Source organism: Erinaceus europaeus, chromosome 3, assembly GCF_950295315.1.
Source record: "Erinaceus europaeus chromosome 3, mEriEur2.1, whole genome shotgun sequence".
Taxonomy (NCBI): domain Eukaryota; kingdom Metazoa; phylum Chordata; class Mammalia; order Eulipotyphla; family Erinaceidae; genus Erinaceus; species Erinaceus europaeus.
The window spans coordinates 150,529,502-150,553,508 of record NC_080164.1 but is presented as its reverse complement, the minus strand read 5'-3'; the positions used below and the strand labels follow the sequence as shown (position 1 = coordinate 150,553,508).

General features: G+C 40.5%; 1 protein-coding gene across 3 annotated transcripts in view; it reads right to left on the bottom strand.

Annotated features, from left to right (window-relative positions):
- KCTD8 (potassium channel tetramerization domain containing 8) overlaps positions 1-10,023 on the bottom strand; it is a 224,859-nt gene extending 214,836 nt beyond the window's left edge. For 2 of the 3 annotated variants that reach the window (XM_007539670.3, XM_060188105.1), the window contains exon 1: positions 8,695-9,892. In XM_007539670.3, coding sequence (XP_007539732.2) covers positions 8,695-9,688 — 994 coding nt within the window. In that variant the 5' untranslated portion in view covers positions 9,689-9,892. Of the gene's footprint in view, positions 1-8,694 lie in introns of all 3 variants that reach the window. The other variant, XM_060188106.1, reaches the window with a different exon arrangement.
- Positions 10,024-24,007: the final 13,984 nt, after the last annotated feature.

Genomic DNA, 24,007 nt, shown 5'->3' with positions numbered 1-24,007 from the left:
TGTAAAAATAGATGGTGTAGACTTACTACTAAATGTATTATCTCCATTACAGAAAGCACTACAAGTCTTGCTAGATCAATGTCAAAAGTTCATTTAAAGACCCTGAAGTTAAGTCAAGAGTCTTTAAAAATGATACCTGTAATGGCCCAGGAGATGGTGCAGAGGACAGAGTATTGAACTCAGAAGCAACAAGTTTCAAACTCAATCACTGACATCACATATGCCAGAGTAATGCTCTGGTTTCTCTTTCTCCTTTCCACAATTCTATGCTATGCTATGCTACCCTACCCTACCTTACTCTACTCTCTTCTATTCTATTTTATCCTCCTCCTCCTTCTTCATCTTCTTCCCTCTCCCATAAATATTTTCAAATGATACACATAATTAAATATAAACTAAAGTGTAATTCCAAGTATTCCATAGAATACTTGAATGAGTAGTGGACATTTTAATACTTCAAACAAACCAGGTAATACTTTATGGCAATAAAGCATATAGTAATTTATGCTAATTTCATTTGCTCTTTTTCTTTCTTTCTCCTTCTTCTTCTGATTTCTTGTTTTGGACAGAGAGAAATAGTAAAAGAGACCAGCTCACCAAAACTTCCTTTAATGAGGTGGGTCTAGACTGTTATCTTGTAATTTTGTATATCAATATTAAATCACTAATTAAAAAAAAAAGAAAGTGAAGCAAGGAATGTTATAAAAGAGATTAACTTTAGAGATAGTAGTAGTAACGATATAAAATCTTAACACATTTAGTAGCACCCACACCAAAACATAGCCTCAAAAATGTTGGCACTTAGGGAGTCGGGCTGTAGCACAGCGGGTTAAGCGCAGGTGGCACTAAGCTCAAGGACCAGCGTCAGGATCCCGGTTCGAGCCCCTGGCTCCCCACCTGCAGTCAGGTCCCTTCACAGGCGGTGAAGCAGGTCTGCAGGTATCTGTCTTTCTCTACCCCTCTCTGTCTTCCCCTCCTCTCTCCATTTCTCTCTGTCCTATCCAACAACAACGACATCAATAATAACTACAACAATAAAACAAGGGCAACAAAAGGGAATAAATAAATAAAAATAAATTTTAAAAAAATGTTGGCACTCCAAGATTTTCGTCATTCTTTCTCTGTATCACTACTACAACTAAATGTATGAAATCAGAACACCCTGATGTTCTTTTTTTGTCAAAATATTTTATTTATTTATTTCATTAGAGACAGAAAGAGATCAAGAGATGATGGGGAGACAGAGAGAAAGAGAAACACCTGCAGCACTGTTTCACCACTTGTGAAGCTTTCCCTCTGCAGGTGGGGTCCAGGGGCTTGAACCCTGGTCCATGTGCATTGTAGCATGTGTGCTCAACCAAGTGTGCCAAAACCTGGCCCCCACCCTGATGTTCTTAAAAGTTGCCAAATCAGGGGTTGGGCGGTAGTGCAGCAGGTTAAGCGCACGTGGCACAAAGTGCAAGGACCAGTGGTAGAATAACGGTTCGAGCCCCCGGCTGGCTCCCCACCTGCAGGGGAGTCAATTCACAGGCAATGAAGCAGGTCTGCAGGTGTCTTTCTTTCTATCCCCTTCTCTGACTTCCCCTCCTCTCTCCATTTCTCTCCTATCCAACAACGAACGACATCAACAACAACAATAATAACCACAACAAGGCTACAATAAAGGCAACAAAGGGGGAAAAAATGGCCTCCAGGAGCAGTGGATTCATGGTGTAGGCACTGAACCCCAGTAATAATCCTGGAGGCAAAAAAAAAGTTGCCAAATCATTTTGTTTATTCCATACTGACAGGAAAGTCATTCAGCCATGTGCTGCAGAGGAACTCTTCAATTCTTCCTACTCAAAGGTGTACTAATATTCCAGAAGAAACTCTTGTACAGTGTTTGCACAATTAGTGCCATATCAAAGAATAATATATGCACCTTAATGTAGACATATAAAATATAAGACTTAGTTGTCCTCTTGTCAAGCTTATCTTCTTGTATATGTTGCTGTTGCCACTAGATGTAGTTATCCTGAATGATCATATTATAAAAAGTAATTAGTAAGCCTTCAGGAGGATAAGAACCAACTTTCTAAAAAGTGATTAACAACATTCTTTTCTATAAAACAGTATTTGGACATAAAAGTAGGAATATTTTTCACTATAAAACAATATGTGCATCCAAATATATGCAGCCAAAATACATGCACCTAAATCAGATGGCCTGTGCTAGTCTTCCCAATGAAGACACTGAAGCTGGAGAATCACTGAATTTTGGGCTGAAGTGTTCTATGGGCTGTTCATTCTAACTGTGACATCAATATGGTGACCTCCAGGGGAAGCAGAGGATGACCCAGGTGGTCACAGGATCATGGACAAGCCCTGGTCATAAACAGAAGAGGTCTAAATAGGCTCACTAATTAAAGAAGGGTCCCAGGACTTAGAGATAAGCCCAGCAGTAAATTACCAATGGTCACACTAAAAGCCTTGCATTTCATTCCTGGACCCATTTACAAAAGCTGAGTGGGCTCTGGTCTCTCATTGCCCCCCCACCCCTCTCTCTCTCTCCACACTCTCTTTCATGAAAATAAGTAAATGTTTTATTTTATTTATTTATTTATTTATTTATTTATTTATTACCAGAGCACTGCTCAGGTCTGGCTTATGGTGGCGTGAGAGACTGAACTTGGGACTTTGGAGCCTCAGGCATGAGACGCTCTTCACATACCCATTATGCTATCTACCCCTGCCCAAAAATAAGTAGATTTTATAAATACTGTTGTTTCTCAGGAAACATTTAATGCAACAAGACTGCTACAGAATTGAGCAGCAACTTCACTTTTTTCAACTCAACTTCCTCTAATCCAATTTGATGGAGTAAATAAGAATAAATTTGAAATGTAGATACAAAAATTCATTAAGTGTGTGAAACTCCGGTTTGAGAGCAGCCTCCACTGCACTGAGGGAAGCTTTGGTTTTATAGTCTCATTCACACACACTCTCTCTCTCTCTCTCGGCTTCTCTACCTCACTGTCTATCTACATTTTTAAAAATCTATCTAAGCAAATTAGATTTCATATTCTGTGATAGCATGAATTCCCTGATAGGGCATCCCTAGAAACCCCAACAAAAAGGATGAAATTTAAAGGAGATGACCCTAGAGAAATGTTCATTTTCTTGTCACATCTTTCTCATTTACTTATTTTTTTAGCTAGAGAGCCAGAGAGAGAGAGAGAGACATTGAAAGAGACAACAACACTAAAATCTCCATCAGTACAGGGGAGGTCAAGTTCAAACCTGAATTACGTACTTGGCAATGCATCACACTAAGTGAGCTATTCTTTCAGAACTCACACACCACATCATACTCATCCAGCATATGGAGTACAAAACTTGAAGTACTATAAAAAAGAGAAGAGTAATAGTAAATTAACAGTATTGTTTGCTAGTCTCACTGAGTAAAAGAAATAAAAGATAAAAAAAAATCAATGCTAGTTCTATTGATGGCTTATTGAATCACATTCCAAGCACATAACTATTATGTATGTAGTACAATGTCACGGTAAAATTTTTTCTCTAATTTTATTAGTGACTTAATATTGATTTATAAAATTATAATAAGGGTATAATTCTGTACCATTCCCACCCCCTGAATTCTGTATTCCCATTCCTTCCACTGGAAGCTATAGTAGTTTTCCCAAGATTTCTGATATAGGTTTGAATGTTATTTATAATGGTTCTGCAAAGATACCCTCATGCCTGAGGCTCCAATCCCCTGAGCCACCATAAACCAGAGCTGAGCAGTGCTCTAGTAAAAAAAAAAAAAAAAAGAAAGAAAGAAAAGAAAAGTTAGGATAAGAACTTTGACAGGGTTGGTGAATAGGAATTTCCCTGCTCTTGCTGGCAAACTACTTGAGGAAATATATATCCCTACCCTTTCATTAAAAAATATTCTAAAACGTTAATAAAGGCATTTTAACAATACCTTTTTTTTTTGCCCCCAGGGTTATTGTTGGGGCTCCATGCCTGTACCACGAATCCACTGCTCCTTGGAGACCATTTTCTCCCCTTTTGTTGTCCTTGTTGTTCCATCACTCTTGTGGTTATTATTATTGTTGTTGCTGCTGTCATTGGATAGGACAGAGAGAAATCAAGAGAGGAGGAGAAGACAGAGGGGGAGAGAAAGATAGACACCTGCAGACCTGTGTCACTGCCTGTGGGTGAGCCGAGAGCTCGAACCAGGATCCTTACTCCTGTCCTTGTGCTTGGCACCACTTGCGCTTAACCCACTGCGCGACCGCCCAACTCCCTACCTTTCATTTTTTCAAATATTTATTTATTTTCCCTTTTGTTGCCTTTGTTTTAGTTGATGTCATCGTTGTTGGATAGAACAGAGAGAAATGGAGAGAGGAGGGGAAGACAGAGGGGGAGAGAAAGACAGACACCTACAGACCTGCTTCATCACCTGTGAAGCGACTCCCCTTCAGGTGGGGAGCACGAGGGGGGGGAACGGGGGGGGGGGCCGAGGAGGGGAGGCCTCGAACCGGGATCCTTAGCTGGTCCTTAAGCACTTAACCATGTGCACTTAACCCGCTGCGCTACCGCCTGATTCCCCCTACCTTTCATTTTTAAGAATACCTATCATTCCTACTTTATAGGGAGAACAAGTTCCTGGGATGGACCATGAGAAGGCTTATGATGATGTTGCTAATGGAAGTGACCAGTGATGGTGAAGAAGGATCTATTATGGGTCTAGCCCAGCATATATGTGTGGAAATCCAAGGATTCCCTAACTAGGCCCTCAGGTAAAATGCTACACATTGCTAAATACAATAGTCATGGCTACCCTGACCAGGCACCACTGCAAAATATGAAGTAGAATAAATCACTGTTTTCCTTTTAAAAAGTACAGTCCTCGGGAGTCGGGCTGTAGCGCAGCGGGTTAAGCGCAGGTGGCGCAAAGCACAAGGACCGGCATAAGGATCCCGGTTCGAACCCCGGCTCCCCACCTGCAGGGGAGTCGCTTCACAGGCGGTGAAGCAGGTCTGCAGGTGTCTATCTTTCTCTCACCTTCTCTGTTTTCCCCTCCTCTCTCCATTTCTCTCTGTCCTATCCAACAACGAAAACAACAATAATAACTACAACAATAAAACAACAAGGGCAACAAAAGGGAATAAATAAATAAAATAAATATTTTTTAAAAAGTACAGTCCTCAACAATTAGTTTGGCTTCATATGCTAACTCTCTTTTCAGTCACCAGGTTCCAGATGCCATCAGGATGCTGGCCAGGCTTCCCTGGATTGAAGACCCCACCAATGTGTCCTGGAGCTCAGCTTCCCCAGAGACACACCCTACTAGGGAAAGAGAGAGGCAGACTGGGAGTATGGACCGACCAGTCAACACCCATGTTCAGCGGGGAAGCAATTACAGAAGCCAGACCTTCTACCTTCTGCAACCCACAATGACCCTGGGTCCATGCTCCCAGAGGGATGGAGAATGGGAAAGCTATCATGGGAGGGGGTGGGATATGGAGATTGGGTGGTGGGAATTGTGTGGAGTTGTACCCCTCCTACCCTATGGTTTTGTTAATTAATCCTTTCTTAAAAAAAAAAAAAGTACAGTCTGACTTCAGTATTAAAAGGTTAATATAGAATTTATTAGTAGCAACATATTTTGTAGAATCTGCAATCTTTAAAAAAAAATGAGTTGACAACAGATGAAAGTGTCCAAGTAGTCAAATGAACCTGATATTAAATGTTTAATAGCCTGCATATATCCTTGAACATTAGTACCAAATGGCTTGGATACAAGCACTTAAAGAGATGAATCAAGTGTAGTATTCATCAGAAAGTATTGGCAAAGTTTCAAAGTCTAGAAGGAAGTGTTAAAACATTTCTTGGACCTGAATCAGGAAACAGTTCCACTGAAAGTGGTCCACAAAAGCTAAATGAAATATAATCAGCAACCTAGGTTATCAAAACTTGCTCTGAAAATATAATTTACAAGAGAGAAGTTGATTATTAAGCTGGTTGTCTCCAACTTCTGAATGCTTAGTATGTTGCTATCTAATTGAAAATAATTTTCTCTTTAATTTTACAATTAACTATACTTGCTATAAAACAAATTAGTTACAAGAGTAATTAACTTGGAAATAAATTACTTTTAATGATAACAGCTAACATTTGTTCATTTTTAATAGGTCAAGCACTTTACATGGCTCTTAGGAATTCTTTTTTTAAAAGGATTTATCAATTCACTTACTAATGATAAAGAGTTGTAAGAGCATCAATCTAGCACATGTGTGATGTCAGAAATCTCAGAACATCATGCCTGCAAGCTGGGCACTCTACTCCCCCATGCCACCTCCCAGAACCCCATACAGTTTATATTATAATAATTCCTACTATACAGGTGAGAAAACTGACACACACCATAAGAAACTTCAAGATCAGACACTTGAAAATTGGCACTATCCATGATTACTAAGTAATTTGCCACTCTTTCCATCTAATACAGAAACTTAGGAAAATTGAAGGGTGAGTGTCTTTACGAGGGGCAAAAAATTGATGGTCAAGACTAGAGACTGCTATTCTATCAAGATGGAATAACTACTAAGTAATCATGCTCCCATCTTCTTTAGCAAAAATCACAAGCTAGTGACTAATATAAATTCATTTTATCTTCTGAAAGTATATTCTGCAAATATGTCCATGTTGAAATGACTTCCATATATAGAATCTAACTTCCTGGGGTCAGTAGCAGAGCACAGGACTTGGAAGCATGAGGTCCTGAGTTCAATGCCTGGAACCACAAGTGCTTTGGTTCTCTTTTTCCCTCTCCCTTACTCTTTCATTAAAATAAATAAATAAATAAACATTAATAAATGTATTTTAACAAGAGATAATTACAAATAATTGTGTGAAAATCATTTAATTTTTAAATATATAACAAAGAAATACCAATTTTTCATATGTATTTATTTTCCCTTTTGTTGCCTTTGTTTTATTGTTGTTGTTATTGATGTTGTCGTTAGATAGGACAGAGAGAGATGGAGAGAGGAGGAGAAAACAAAGAGGGGAGAGAAAGATAGACACCTGCAGACCTGCTTCACTGACTGTGAAGCGACTCCCCTGCAGGTGGGGAGCTAGAGGCTGGAACCAGGATCCTTATACTGGTCCATGCGCTTGGTGCCACTTCCGCTTAATCCGCAGCGCTACCGCCGGACTCCCAGAAATACCAATTTTATATGGTTAATATATTCTTTTGGGTGACTTTTCTGATAACCTATTTACTGTGTAAAAAATAACATCTTGATACAGTTAAGACAATTCTTCACTCAACACTTCAGTTGCTTTCCTTGCTTCTCTAATAAATGGTTTCAAGACCATCTATCTCTTTAAGACCCAATGTGCCGTTTAGTTAGCTTGCTTGCAAGGTTATCAGAATATACAAGCACTGATAACCCTTCTATTTCTCCAATCAAAACATAGTGCAAAAACTGCCTCCTTCGCAGACACTGAGTGAACTACCAAAATAAATTAATTAAAGCTGGTCAAGTTCTATCATAGACTGTCAATACTGTGTTCTCTCATACTACAGGAAAGTTTGTATAGTATAACCAAAGAAAACATATTTGCCAAGTGATGCTCCTGCTGCCAGTTCCTGCTCCCAGCTGCCTTTTCATTCATCCAAATCACTCTTTAGTTGTGGCCTAGCTTATTTGATCCACTTGACTGAAAATTGTGCTCAACCTCTGCCTCTACACTCCCCAAGCCCCAATGGCATTTGGTGGTTGATGTTCCTGAACTTGATTCTCAGAGCTCTCCCTCCCAAAGGACACTATAATTTTTTTTTCTTTATTCAACTCAGAAAAATGGGGGAGGACTGTTTCGCCCTTGATAGAGCTATCCAAAAAGAAGAATACACACACACACACACACACACACACACACACACACACACACACACACACACGAAAGGCCACTTCCTTTTCTAGTCACTAGAGTAGCACCCAGTCATCCAAATTCTTAATTCCTTCTACCCTCCCGCCAAAAAAAAAAAAAAAAAAAAAAATCCAGCAGTTGAAGACAACTGGCTCAGAGTCAATCTGGGTTTCCAGAGTTTGGTGGGAACCTCTTTTCCACCAGCCACAAACCTCCCTCTGCGCCCTCGGGCACCCCGGAGGCACTTTCATCACCTGGGCTCCCCAAACCACCCACAGTCCGGAGCACCTGCGCCAGCCCAGCTCCAACAGGAGGTTGCCTGGGGGTGTGCGGTTAACCCCGCTGCCAACCTGCCCTCTGCAGAAACTCCTCCAAGACCCCCATCCCCACTTGCACCCCCACCCCCATCCAGAAGACCCGCAGAAACCGAGATGAGGAACAAGGCCAGCCCTGCCTGTGGTTCCCCACTGCACCCCAACTCTGCAAGAAGGAAGCGAAAGAGACAGGGCCAGAGAGTAAGACCAGTAAAGTTAAGACAGGACTGGGTAAGGACGGTTGTCTGCAGAGTGGAAGAGGCAACTAAAAGTGGGGAGATCACCCCCACCCGGGGGTGGGGGCGAAGTTTAAATCGTGCCAGATGCGCTTGCCGGGCTGCAGGGGGAGTCCCAGGCTGGGCTTCGCCAGCTTCCTCCCCTGTCGCCCGCGCCTTCCCGCCCCGCAGGTCGCCCAGGCGCGCTCGGAGGGAGCCCAGGTTGCCTGCAAACTTACGGAAGAAGATGTACTCGGTGTAGCTACTCCAGATCTTGTCGTCGCGGTACTGGTTGACGAAAGCCGCGGTGCCCGATGAGTTACACGCCACCATGTGGAAGCCGGTCTCGGATAGGCGATCGAACGCCTGCTCCAAGTAGGTGAACTTGAGGTAGAAGCGGGAGGTGTATTTCTCCGGAGGCCGGTCGGGGTCGCGGCTTTCATTGAGCGTGTCCCCGAAGACCTCCTTGGCCAGCGCTATGCGCCCGCACACCATGATGCGCGCCACTCGCCGGAACTTGGCGTCCGCCTGGTTGTCGCGCACGGCGGTGTAGGAGCCGCGGTAGCCGAGCGTCAGGAAGCCGGAGCGCTTGTCCGGCGCGCTGCCGCTGCCGCCGCCCCCGCCGCCGCCGCCGCCGCCGCCGCCGCCGCCGCTGAGCCCTCCAGGGCCCGAAGGTGCGGCGGCCGCCGCCCCGCGCAACAACAGCGCGTCGCTGCTGCCCTGGGAGAGGTTGTCCTCCAGGTCGCTCTGGCAGCCTTCGTCATTCAACGAGTTCTGCTTGGTGACCTTGGGCGACAGCAGCTTGACCAAGTCGGTGAGCTGGAAGTACTCGGCCTCGCGCAGGAGCCGCTCCTTCTCTGGGAAGTGCTCGGGCAGGGCCAGCTGTTTGTCCCGCAGGTAATCCAGCACGTACCTGAAGAGGAAGCCGTCGCGGTCGATGAAGAAGCGCGCCCGGCTGTCCCTGGGCAGCTCGCCCCGGCGTCGGGCGCCGCCCCGGGGGCTGGAAGGCGAGAACATAATGGCCAGAGTGCTCTCCGGGACGCTGAGCAGCGTCGAGTGCTTGGTCACATAGACCTGGCCGCCCACGTTCAGCTCCACCACCTCGGGGAACGGGGAGAGCGCGCAGGGGCCGGGGGCGGCGGCAGCCGACGCGCCGAGCGAGCTGGACGACGACACCATCTCGCTAATGGGCAGGATGGTTGCGCCGCCGCTGCCCGTGCCCTTCAAAGCCATGGTTTCCCCCCCAACACAGAGAGAGAGACAGAGACAGAGACGCTCCTGCCGCCACCAGTCAAGGGACCCGGGAGAGCCGCACTTGCTCGGTCCTGGAGCCCCGGCCTCGGCGTGCGCCCGGTGCGGAGTGGCCGCCTTCCCGGCCGGGGCGACCGAGAGCTCAGGGTTTGGGGCAGCGGCGGTGGCGGCGGCGCCCGGGCTCCATCTGGGAAGGGAGCGAAGCGCGGGAGAGGAACGAGTTCCTGGGGCTCTGCGGCGGCGGAGATGGGGCGCCGGGAGGAGCGGCTGCTCCTTTGGGGAGCCGGCCGAGAAGTGTGAGAGACTTGCTAGAGGCTCTTAGGCTGCCGCTCGGCTCTCTTGGCTGAGAGGGCGGGAGGCGGGATCGGAGCAAAGAAAACTCGCCGCCCCAGCCGACTGCAAGCGAGTGAGCGCTCCTCGCGCCAGGAGCCCAGAGCGCCGACAGCGGCGCTAACTACTCCGCGCAGCCCGGCCCGGGAGGCGGCGCTGACGTCAAGCTGGGGACTGAGACCCGAGCCACAGCTGCCACTTAAAGAGGTAGACACCCGCCGCTCGCTGCCTTGCTCCGACGCTAGGGGGCGGGACTGGAGGTGCTCCCGCTGTCGCAGCAAATCGGAAGAAACCGGCAAACAGGCAGGGAGCTACTGAAAACTGGAAAAGGACAGCTTCTATCTCTCCTTCATTTATTGCATTCCCTCGTTAGTCTCTCTCATTCGCCTTCCTTCAGTCTTTTTTTCTCCCTTCCTCCATCCTTCTCTTCCTTCCCTCGCTAGCCTCCTACAATATCTTCCCTCCAGTAACAGTAGAATTTTTGCAATTACACAAAGTAGAGCTTGAACAAGGATGAGATTATAAGGACGATGTCAGGCTCCTAATCTGAATAGCGGTCAATGGTGGCCTGCTAGCAGCGAACTACTGTTCTACCATAGATTTTTTTTTTTTTTTTTTTTTAGCTGAGTCGCGAAATGCCTGAACCTCTGTCACAATCAATCACATTTCGGATTGCATGTGCAATTGGATGGATGTACCACATGTAGATGAAGAATTTTTTTAAACTCCAAATCTCATTTGCATGTAACCAAACTAATAAAGGGTTGTTTAAAGTGGCTTCATCTTTCATCTTTTCAGTATGTAATTCATAGTAAATGTTTATATCTCCAGGGCCAGGGTGAAAACTTAGTGTGTTGCTTGTTTTCTTAACTGATTAGTCTCTTCATTAATCCATTTCCTTCTAAACTGCATAAGGCAAGGAAAATAGCATATATTTTATTGGTATTCTTACCCCACAAGTCAGGTCACATATGAAAATTACAGAAGGTTAAGTTCATCCTAATTTCCTTTTGTACACAACACAGGTACAATCTACAAGATCAGCATTATTTGTGAATGTAGATGGAAATGCAAATGGGATAACACCTTCTTGGGAGTGATTTTTGTGTTCGGAAACAAAGAACTGTTTATTTATAAAATGCAAACGTAAAAAGACGAAGTGAGATACAAGGACATTTTCTTCAAGCATAGTAAAAATATGAGGGATGGGCACAAGTAGACCCAGGTTAGAGCTCCCCACATGCACTGGGGACTCTTCACTAGCCGTGAAGCAGGTCTGCAGGTGTCTTTCTCTTTCTCCCTCTCTATCTGTCCCTCTCCTCTCAATTTCTCATTGTACCATTAAAATTTTTTAGAAAACATGGCCACCAAGAGCCATGTATTTGTAGTACTGGCACTGAGTCCCACCTATGACCCTGGTGACAATAAAAAAGTAGTAAAAAATGTTATAGATACCTGGTTTACTCTTCAGCTTTTAAAATGTACAGACTTTAACATTTTAGTTTTAATTCTAAATGACAACTTCTGAGTGAGTTTTTCTCTTTAAATCCACTCAGAAAAAAAAAAACAGATTTGTTATAACCATTAAAACTTCAGGGTTTTTTTTTTTAATTAATATAACAGTAGTCTTTGGAACATTGCAGTGTTTAATTCACTGATCTTTTAAGCCTCATCCACAGAAAATGCCTTAAATGGTTTATTAAATTTGAACTTAGATTACCTGTAATGGAAGAACCCAGTGAACTGTTGAATGAACACAATATATTTGCCAAAGGACTAAGACTTCAAACTGACTTTTTGACATGCATTTCCAAGCAGTCCTCTTATTTGAGCCTGTTGTCTCGCCAAAAATGTATACACTGACCAACTTAAAAATGGACTTTTAGCTTTCTTAATTTAAAAGCTAAAGTTAAGAAGCATTTGGATTTAAGATAATAGTTCCAAGAAAAATAAGTTAATAGTAGCATTATAGCCTTTACAGATGAATAAATAATAATGCCTCTAACCACTACTAATGAGTCCCATTTATCATGAGGTAAATATGCCTAATGATGAGTATGGTACTGACTGAAGAACTTTTATAAAGTAGGTGTGTAACACACACACACACAGACACACACACATATATACATATACGTATACATATACGTATGACTACGAGGTCCCCGGTACCAAGTTGAAAGCATTTTAATTTTCTTAGTTATATATAGTCAAATATACCTACAAGATAAAAGGGTCTAAAATACATACTTTAAATTTATTATCTTAGCAAAGTATAATTAGTTGCATTGTATTATATATATTATTTTTACAATAATTCCTACAGTACTTCTTTCTTTTTCTTTTTTCCACCAGGGTTATTACTAGGGCTTGGAGCATGCACAACAAATCTACCACTCTTAGCAGCCTTTTTTTTTTTTTTTATTTCATAGAGAGAGTGCATTCAACTGAGGTGCCCCTCCCTCATTTCTTCTTAATCCCATCCTTCCCCACACTCCTCCTACTCTCACTACACTAATCAAACTCCAAACTGAAAAAAAAAAAAAACCACAAATCCAGAATGTCTTTATATGTCACTCATTTTCTTTAATAGATTGTTTATTGGAGAAATTCTGATTCCTATCTCTGCTAGGAATGTCTTTCTTGTTTCTGACGGGGAATGGGATGGCACACAGTCTTTTGGTGGTGGGAATGGTGTTTATGTACACTCCTATTAATTTGTAGTCATATAAATCACTATTTAAGTAATATGAGAGGGGAAAAACTGATTGAATATCTCAAACCTTTTTCACTATTTCCTTATTCCCTTCCCTGGGGCATCCATTTAAATATAACTTCCTCTGGAAGCCAGCCAGGTTAAGTTTTTCCTAAGGTATTACCATGAGTTTACATAGTAGCAGGATTTATCAATTTAAATGTCACTGTCTCCCATCAGAGTGTAACTATATAATACTACCAACTATAAGCACTATTCTAGGCCCAGATCATACTATGCCCATAAGAGACAGTTTCTACTTATAACTGTTTACTTCACAGAAATTTGTTCATAACATAAATGAATGACAAAGTATGTTAGATACCAGATTAAGCAATGAGATTGAAGAGGTAAGAATGAGTTCTAGGCAGCTTGGGAGATGATGCAGTGGATAACGTGTTGGGTTCAGAGGCATGAGGTTCTGGGTTTGATGTCCAGCATTGCATGTGCTCATTCTTTCTTCTCCACTAATAAAGAAATTGACCATAAGAATAAAGTTCCAGGGACAGACAACCCCACCAATGTGCCTTGGAGCTCCGCTTCCCCAAAGCTCTTGCCCACTAGGGAAAGAGAGAGACAGGCTGGGAGTATGTCAATGCCCATGTTCAGTGGGGAAGCAATTACAGAAGCCAGACATTCAATCTTCTACATCCCACAATGATCTTGGGTCCATACTCCCAGAGGGTTAAAGAGCAGGAAAGCTATCGGGAGGGGATGAGATACAGAGGTCTGGTGGTGGGAACTGTGTAAAGTTGTACCACTCTTATCCTATGGTTTTGACAATGTTTCCTTTCTATAAATAAAAATTAAAAAAAAAAAAGAATAAAGATCCAAAAAGTAGCCAGATGACAGGGCAATAGTTTAACTGGAAAAGCATGGCTCTTCTATGTCTGAGGTTCCTAGTTTGATCCGTGATGCTACATGTACAAGGATAGTACTCTGTTTTTTCTTTTTTTCTCTCTCACTCTCTCTTGTGAATATCTCTCTCCACCTCATATGGAAAAAATAAATCTTACAAAATGAAAAGGAACATTTATTATTAACAATGATAATTAAGTAAATTGACTTTTAAAATCATGGAAAATCAGAAAAAAGTAAAAATAGGCTTTTTTTTTTAAACAGTGTCAACCCTAAAGGAGCAGTGAAAGCAAGAAAGATATAGACACTATTAATGCAGTCTTTTGGGTAAACTGAACAATCAACTCCAAATACTCTAATCAGAATCAGATGTCTAAGTCAGAGCTGTCAATAATATGCCTTCCATTGACTTAATCACAATGAGAGTCCTTTAAAATCATCTGTTGTCATGCAAAGACAAGTCATCAAACTTCTGACCAGAGACTACTCTAGATGACTTCACCTTCACTGCACATTTAAAACAGCAGTAAAAACTGTGTCAGGCACAGCAAACCAAGAAAGATATGTAACACTCAGGTTACATAATAAAGAATTTGTAATTTAAAATAGCAAATTAAATATCTCTTTACTAGACTGAGAGCTATGACAAGACAGGAACAGTATCTTCTTTTGCAAATGAAGAAGTGAGAATTAATGAGACTTAAAGTCAACTAGAGCTGAATTAAACTTTGTCTGTTAGTAGCTTTGTGATTTGAACAAGCTACTTAAACTCTCTGGACCTCAGTATCTTTATGGTTACAACAGAAATAGTGACCGCAGATGTCTTTCTTTTCTTAATTGCCTACAGTGTTATTGTTGGGGCTCAGTGCCAACACTACAAATCTATTGCTTCCACTAGCTATTTTTTTCCTTTTTTTTTTCTTTTCAAATTTTTTCTTATTATTATTAGATAGGGCAGAGAGAAATCGAGAGGGAACGGGGAGATAGAGAAAGGGAGAGAAACACACCTGCAGACCTTTTTCACCACTCATCAGGGCCTCTCAAACCTGGTCCTTGCACACGGTTATATAGCCAGATGTGTCACCGCTTGACCCCCAACAATTTCTCAGTGGAATGATGTAGCCTGTAACACCACCATTCCAACTTGAAGGGGTTCACTGTACTATGTCTATTTCACATCATTACCACACCCTAACTAGACAGATCCAAGATCCAGAAATAGGTAACTGATTGCCATTCCCCTACCAATTGTCCCATCCCTAGATTTTGAAGTAAAATGAGCTCACCTTTATGAATCTCCACACCATTCCCAGCATGTCCTTCCCTTTCTGTAGTCACTGTTGTCTTTTTTGTAAATAAAAAGGGCAAGTAAGTCATCACAGTAGAAGTGAAGTCATAGAGAGACCTGCTGGTATTGCATCTGGTTGAGCACATGTTACCATGCACAAGGTCCCAAGTTAAAGCCCCGGATCTCCACCAGTATGGAGGAAGCTTCATGTGTGGTGAGACAATGCTTCAGGCATCTCTTTTTCTTTCTCTTTCTATCTCCCCTTCCTCTATCAGATGCTCTCTGTCCTGTCAAATACAAATAATAAATTAATCAAAAATAAATTTTAAATAGAAGTAAAAAAAAAATCCAAAGTCATGCAAGACCAAAGCCCTGCACAAAAGCAAAAGAACAACAACAAAAACTCATCAAAGTTGGCAGCAGGAATTTAATCATCTCCTATGCTTGTTAATATTTTCTCCTACCTACTAGGTCTATCAAGAGGAATATTTAGATAATAACCTTATGGAACTTAAAATTCCTCATAGGAGGGCTAAGCAGTGGCATACCTAGTTAAATACACAGGTTACCACATGCAAGGGCCTAGGTTCAAGCCCTCACTCCCCACCTACAAGGGGGGAGCTTCACTAGTGATAAAGCAGGTACTGCAGGTGTCAGACTCTCTCCCTCTATATTTCCCACACCCCACTCCCCTCTCAATTTCTCAATTTCTCTCTGTCCTATCAAGAAGAAAGAAAGAGAGAAGGAAAGAAAGGAGAGAAAAGAGAGAAAGAAAGAGAAGAGAAAAAAGAAGAAAGAAAGGAATGGAAGAAAGAAAGAAAATGGTTGCCTGGAGCAGTGAATTCATCATGCAGGTACCAAGCCCCAATGATAATCTTGGTGTCAATAAAAATACATTATATTTTAAATTCTTCATAGGAAGTTACTATAAAGTTGAAATCATACTATTGTAAATATTACTTAAGTAGGGTGATGCTTGCCTCTAATATGAACACAGAGTGAGTTGAATTTGTAATGCTTCAATCTTAGATCTACAGTTAGTAAAATGCTTGTTAACTACCTTACAAAGTGTAGCAAAACCAATTAAATCTTAAAGTAAACCTTTCCAAGCAATATACTATTAAAAATTATAAATATAGGGTGTGGTTGGTAATGCTGATTTTTGATATAGTAAAAATTTGGTATATGTTCATTTAAAAGCAAAAATTGGGTATTGGGACTTTCAAAAGGAGGACTGAAGATAAGTCAAATGACTAAGTCTTTGATAGGGATTCAGTGTCTGATCCTGATATAGTTCTTGTCTTCAATCTAATTATTAAGCCAAGCATAATCACAGAAAATACTCATTTTTAAAAAAATCTTTATTTATTTGTTGGATAGAGACAGCCAGAAATCAAGAGGAAAGGGGGAGATAGAGAGGGAGAGAGAAAGAGAGACACTTGTAGCACTACTTCACCACTTGTGAAGCTTTGCCTCTGTAGGTGGGGACCAGGGGCTTGAACCTGGGTCCTTGCACATTATAATGTGTGAGCTCAAACAGGTGCCCCAAAATAGTAATTTTTAAATTTAATTTAATTTGTTTAAGTTTGTCAAAATCTGACAATTCCATGTTTCAACTTAATACTGCAGTTTTCAGTAACAAGGACAAAGACTACAGCACCATATCAGTAAATGTTTACATATTTAGAAATGTATAATTAATAACAAGTTTTAAACATGCATGAATAAGTCTGTTAAATATTTATTATTTTTCAGAAAAATATAAGTTTCTGTCACTTAAGTCAGTTCTCTCAGTACTTAAATATAGCCTGTTCAAGTAACTTTTTTTTTTTGTAATTTGGCTTGTATGATTTCTGAGTTATCTTTCATATGTGTCTGTTTTCTAACTCTACTTCAACTCTTTGGAAACATTTCTTCAGCTGTTTTATTTTTCAATTCAATGGTTTCCACATAGAAATCTTAAAATAATAATATGCATTATCTACAGCATAACTAATTAGCAGTGAAAGTACTCACAGGCATTTGTGGCACTATTTTATTTTTCTATGTATTGCAAAACAGGAAAATATTAATATTTTCATATCTCCAGATCCCAGTTTTAAAAGTACATCAGTCACAGGAGACTTTAAAAATACAATTAACGGGACCGGTTGGTGGTGCACCTGGTTGAGAACATGTGTTACAGTGCACAAGGACCCAGGTTCGAGCCCCCAGTCCCCACCTGCAGGGGGAAGCTTCATGAGTGGTGAAGCAGGGCTGCAGGTGTCTCTCTGTCTCCTCTCTACCTTCCCCTTCCCTCTTGATTTCTGTCTCTATCCAGTAATAAATAAAGATAATAAGAAAATCTAAAAATACAATTAAAACACAATGATTCCATCTGGGAACACATTCCAAAATAAGGTATAAATTCAGCTAATGAACAACCATTATAGTATATTACTTTATTGGGGTTCAATAAATAGCTTTTTAAAAATTCAGCTTTAAATTGTATGTTATAAATTTTCCATTCCAATGAATGTTAGGATGTTTGTTCTCCCATTATAGCTAATCCAGAGGTTTGAACAAGAGATAGAAACTCTGAATTTTAACTGCAGAACGAACAATGACACAGATTTTCTAAGTGACCTAAATGGACTAACATTTCTATACATGTTTCTAACCAATTGGTCAAATGGGCATATTCTGATATATTCTGTGAAATACTGTTCTGATTCTCTTTTTCTGAACTAACAAGCTATCCACCAAAGCTTACTGACTTAAACAACAATTACTTAATATGTGTCTTTGCAGTGCTGAACTGATGCTAGAGTCATCTTGTATCTCTCAAACATCTGAAAAAGACAACACATAATAGCTGGGGATTATGTGTTCTCTTTCAATATATACATATTTTTCATCCTTCCCTTTTTTCCTTCACTCCTTCCTCCCTTTCTTCTTTCTTTTTCTTGCCACCGTTATTGTCGGAGCTCAATGCCTTTATACTCCATTGCTCCCAGTGGCTATTTTGCTCTTTTCCTCAGATAGAGAATAGAGAAAGAGATAGTAATAGAGAGAGGAGAGAAGAGGCCCAGCAATGGCATACTCAGTTAAGCACACATGTTATCATGTACAAGGACCCTGGTTCAAGCCCCCAGTGCCCAATCTGCATGTGGGGAAGCTTCATGAATGATGATGCAGGTCTCCAGTTGTCTTTCTCTATCCCTGCCTCCCTCACCCCTCCGAATTTCTCTCTTATCAAATAGAAAGGAAAATAAAGGGTTGGGGAGGAATTGGTAAACGTGAGCAGTGAATCCCTAGTGCTGGCATCGAGCCCCAGAAAAAAATCCTGGTGGCAATTAAAAATAAAAAGGTGGTGAGGAGAGATGGAGAGCCACTGCAGCCCTGCTGGAACTCAAAGCCAGGTCCTTACAGATGGTTATGTGTGCACTCTACTAGGTGAGCCACTGACAAGTCCATGATCTTTTCTAGCATGGTCACTCAGGGCCCTAAAGTTGCATGACACAAAAAGAAATAATCAAACAGAAGCTGCATAATTGTTTCTGATTTACCTAGGAAGTCACATAGTGCATCTTTTATCATATTCTACTAAGACAAAGTCCCTCACAGATTGAATGGGAGGAAACAGATTGCTGATGAGAGGGTAGAAACATCCTGGAAGAGCAAGGTAGAACAAAGATAATGTTGTGGTTGTGTTTTTTGAAAGTGCAATTTACAACAAAAGCTATAAAAATCAAGTATCTTTATAATATTTATATAGAAATAACTCTGTAAGTAGACCCATGGTATTTTGTTTTCACATAGACTTTGCATATTGAACAGTGACATATGGGAACACAAGTGTGTGTGTGTGTGTGTGTGTGTGTGTGTGTATACATATGCACAAGCAGCTAACTCAATATTATGAGTGTTTGAGATCTAAAGCTAATATTGAAAAACATCAAAGTATATCCAGGTGGTTCTATCATTCTTAGTAAGAATCTCAGTTGTTTTCATTTAATCATTTATTTTTCTCTAATAAATTGCTTCATCCAAATTGCCTTTGCTCTAGTTAATCCACAATTCCCCTCTGCCTTACTCTTTTAACATCTTTTACAACATCTGCAAAGTCTTCATTCTCCCTCAGTGAATCATCTCTTTTCATGTTTTAGATGCTGACCTAGTAAACACAAATACATCTGTGAACACTTAAAAATGTACTCGTTACTCAGTTTTTTGACAATTTTCTGTACTCTGATCATTATGTAGTAGAAATGCTCTACTGTATAAATTTCAGTCTCTGTGTTCCAAAGTTCACTCTTCTCCCCACAAAGTAATGGCTCTTTGTCTGACTGTTCTCATTATGATAATTTTTCTCACTACTAAATATCATACTGTCATTTACTTCATACTACTTGTGTTATTTACTTAGAGGTTGGGAAAACAGTGAGTATAATATGAGTAGGTACATAGACATTTGTGAAAACTGAAATTTTCTTTTCAATTTTAAGAATATTGATCAAATGAAAGAAACCACTAGGTAATTCAGTCCAAATATCCAAAAGAAATGGTGTTTATATTTGTATTACACACATAGCCTACATAAATTTTCAGGTAGCTTTAACATCTAAAATAAAATCTAATTTTATTCCTAATTCATTTCAATAAAATTTAATGTTTGTTTGTTGAGAGTCGTGTATATACTCTGCTAAGTGTGTTATGGATTATAAAAATGAGTATGACATATACCCTGTCATTAAAATCTTACAACAAGCAGGTATTGAGTATGGCATATAAACTCTAGATGATAAATAATTTTGGTAGATTTAAATAACTGAAAGAATTTCAAATTAAAATAGTAGCATAACTAATACCAAGACCATTAGTAATAAAACCATTTCATTGGCCTATGAACCCATTTATCTAGTCAAGTATTTACCTACCAATTTTCTCTCTGACTCACTTCAGAGAGTCCTTATAGATAGTATAAGCAGGTAAAAGTCACAGTAGGAAAAACACACCTTTCCAGGTTGAGAGCCTTAAGAGAGTTAGAGCATAATTACACACTTCATAGTATTCTAGATTACTTAAAATGACCTAAATGTGGCATATACAGAATGACTTTCCTAGAAGAAGCAAGAGGGAAATGACTCAAAGTATCCATAAGAAACAACAATTAAGGGATTCAAAATACCTCACTTGGACAGTGTGCTGCTTTGCCATGTGCATGATCAGGGTTTGAGCCCATTGAAAGAAGTTTTGGTGTTATGATCTCTCTCTCTCTTTCTCCCTCCCTCCCTTCCTCTCTCCCTCCCTCCCTCCTTCTCTCTCTCTCCTTGCTTCTATGTATCTAAAAATATAAACAAAATAAGTAAAGAACAATTTACCAGTCCCACTGGGAAAACAAACTGATTTGCCAAATATTTTACTGGAAAGGCAAGTTGAATATATGTCACAAATAATACTTCCAATGCAAATATAATAAACAGACTTAACAAAAACAATTCTAATAGGGATGTTGGTGTAATTATTCCTGATTAAAAAACAGAAAACAGATGCATGAATAGTAAATCACTTAAAAGCACAGACTTAATAACTAGTCCAGTTTGTATTTAGATATCACTACAGATTTGTATTGCTTCAATGGTAGAGTAAAAACTGAATGGCAAAGGATATAAAACTGCTCAAGAGCGATATAGTAAGTTGAAATCAGCAGATCCAAGAATTGAGACAGATAGAAATGGAGAGGGAAGGGGTGATATAGAGGGAGAGAGACATCTGCAACACTGCTTCACCACTCACAAAGCTTTCCCCCTGCGTTTGGGGACAGAGTTCAAACCTGGGTCCTTGCACATAGTAACATGTACTCATCCAGGTGAGCCACCAGCTGGCCCCTGTTTACATTTCTTTACTAATTATGAATTTGCCAACAAATTAAGATTTGTATGACATTTGGAGAAATCAGTCCAAATTCTGGATTATTCAGTTTGAACAACCCATTTATTTGGACCGCAATACCATCATATAAAAATTAAAAATCTCTACTTATACCTAGATACGCTCCTCACCTACCTCTTATTACACATCCCTCAATCACGTCAATGCTAATCTTGTCAGACAAAGGATTACATAAACTGAATAAAAACAAGAGACTGGCATACTTTAATGATGATTCTTTAGTCACTACCAGGCCACCCCATCATCTGGAGCCCTATTCAGGGAGTCCTGGGATTCTCTAACAGACCCCTCTCTCTACTATCACTGGTCATCTCCATCAGGAACAACAATTAATGGATTCAAAATACCTCACTTGGACAGTGTGCTGCTTTGCCATGTGCATGAGCCAGGTTTGAGCCCATACAGCCTCCACTGAATTGAAAGAAGTTTTGGTGTTATGATCTCTCTGTCTCTCAATCTCTCTCTCTCTCTCTCTCTTTCTCCCTGCTTCTCTGTATCAAAAATATAAACAAAATAAGTAAAGAACAATTTGTAAATAAGTAAAGAACAATAATGGACCCTTTTGTGGGCCCCTATAGGGCCCTACCTTCAATATGTCTCAACAATGGTAGGGAATGTTCCATCCTCCAAAGGGAGGTTGGACAACATACTCTACCTACTACCTGGGGAAAATAAGTCCTAAAATTTGAGCAGCCTGGAATGCTTCTAGCCATGACCATAGAATGTGAGCTCAGATCTACAGGGATGCAGAGGTTACATCAGATCCTGTGCTGAATATGGGCCCCAGATCAAATTGATGGGGTTTACAGTTAACAATATTTATATACTTTCCCCATATTTGGGAGCTACTTTTTTCCCTGATCCAGCTTTCTAGTCCTTTTTCCAACTATGTCACCATCTCCCAGACAATAACCTGGGTCCACTAGCACATTAGCTGTCAGGCTCAGGTAAAAACTAGTTAAGTCATGAGGCCTTGGAATATACCTAACATAGACCTACTAGCTTTTTCCAAAACAGAGACCCCAAATCCTCATCTGCAATATTCTTGCCTTTAGGTTCATGATTAGTCAATGATTTTTTCTGCTTTATATCTTAACTCTTTTTCAGCTACCATGTTCCAGATGATACCATGATGCCAACCGGACTTCTCTGGTCAGACAACCTGGCATTTTCCAAAACAGAGACCCCAAATCCTCATCTGCAACATTCTTGCCTTTAGGTTCATGATTAGTCAATGTTTTTTCCTGCTTTATATCTTAACTCTTTTTCAGCCACCATGTTCCAGATGATACCATGATGCCAACTGGACTTCTCTGGGCAGACAACCTCACCATGTGTCCTGGAGCCCCACCTCCCCAGATTCCTGCCCCACAAGGGAAAGAGAAAGACAGACTGGGAGTATGGATCGACCTGCCAATGCCCATGTTCAGCGGGGAAGCAATTACAGAAGCCAGACCTTCCACCTTCTGTACCCCATAATGACCCTGGGTCTATACTCCCAGATAGATAAAAATAGGGAAGCTATCATGGGATTGGATACAGAGTTCTGGGGGTCGGAGTTGTGTGAAAATGTACCACTTATCCATAGCCTTGTCAATATTTCCATATTATAAATAAAAATTTAGAAAATTAAAATTCAATATTTATCACTTGGCTTTACTGAGGATTTAATATACTCCCAGGACTGTGCCCAAGACACACTAAGAAACCAATAAATGTGAGTTTGTCCCTTCCTATGACTTATATTCTCATATAGCACATATCAAGACCTGACAGGCTGATTCTAGGAACTCCTAATGGAAGAGCAGTAAATGCTTCCTTGTCTGACATTTTTTCATTGTTTAATTTCCAGTTCTTTCAATAAATATTTATGAATTACCTTCCAAACTACAAGCACTCATATCTCCTTAATAACCATGATCTCAGTTTAGGGCAGCATTATCCTGGCTATTCTGTTTAATTTGAACTTTCAGCCTACTCTCTACTTCTATTTTTCAGATAGTGTGTGATTTTTATAAAGTTGGTATTTAAAATACTGTATCTTGATCTCCTTAACTATGTTGCTGGTTATTACTTCTTCTTCCCATCTCTTATTTAGATTATTCTTTTCTTGAGATAATATCTAGTTCTGATGCCTGCTAAAGCCCAGCCAGGATTAATGATTACATTAGGAAAATAAAAAGTGACAAAATTCAGAATGTGTGTTCTGATTATTTCCTATTCAGTCCATCCAACCTAGAATTTTTCTTATTCACCCTTGTTTTTCAGAGGCACTGTGTTAAATGAGTCTAAGCAGAAAACTCAAGGCACACACTTCTGCTATGCAGATGATAAGAGTTGGTATGCATAGCCTTAAGAAATGCAACGAAAGAGGCATTTAAGCTAGGACAAGTAGAGGGTTTTTGCTATTGCTAGTCCAAAAGACAAGGGAAGGCATCTGTAACTGCAGTCTCAGAAGTAAAGCTATATCTTTAGGGCTCTTGACAGAAGCTTACACCATTTGTGGAAAACCATCTCAACCCATATCTCCTTAATAATTATGAACTATGTATGGCATCAGGCTAGGACAGCACTTCCCTGGTTGTTCCAACCTAGGGCAGTCAGAAGGAAGGAAGGGAGAAAGGGAAGAAAGGACTATTTATATGTTCCCATCACTAACCTGTGAAATTGGTTATTATAATAGATATAATATGATATATGCACATTATTACTGATAATAAAGCTCAAGCTACCTTAGTCTACCATTTTCTACTATACATAGGTTCTATACCAGTTCTAGCCACAGTTAACTGAAAAGCAACTATACTCATGATAATGATTTAACACTAAAAGGGTATATATGAAAAAAAATCAGTCAAAACGGGATGCATGAGTAGAGTTCAGGAAAGTCCTACTCATGAAGCTTCTAGTTGTCCTTTCCTAGGGAGTTAAACAGTACTAACATTCAAAGCATTTATGTGTGGCAGTACACAAGGAGCACTGTCAACAAGGAAAGCTTACCAGATATTTATTCTGCAGGCTTTTTTTTTTCCCCCAGGGTTATTGCTGGGCTCGGTGCCTGCACCATGAATCCACCGCTCCTGGAGGCCATTTTTCCCCCCTTTTGTTGCCCTTGTTGTAGCTTCGTTGTGGTTAT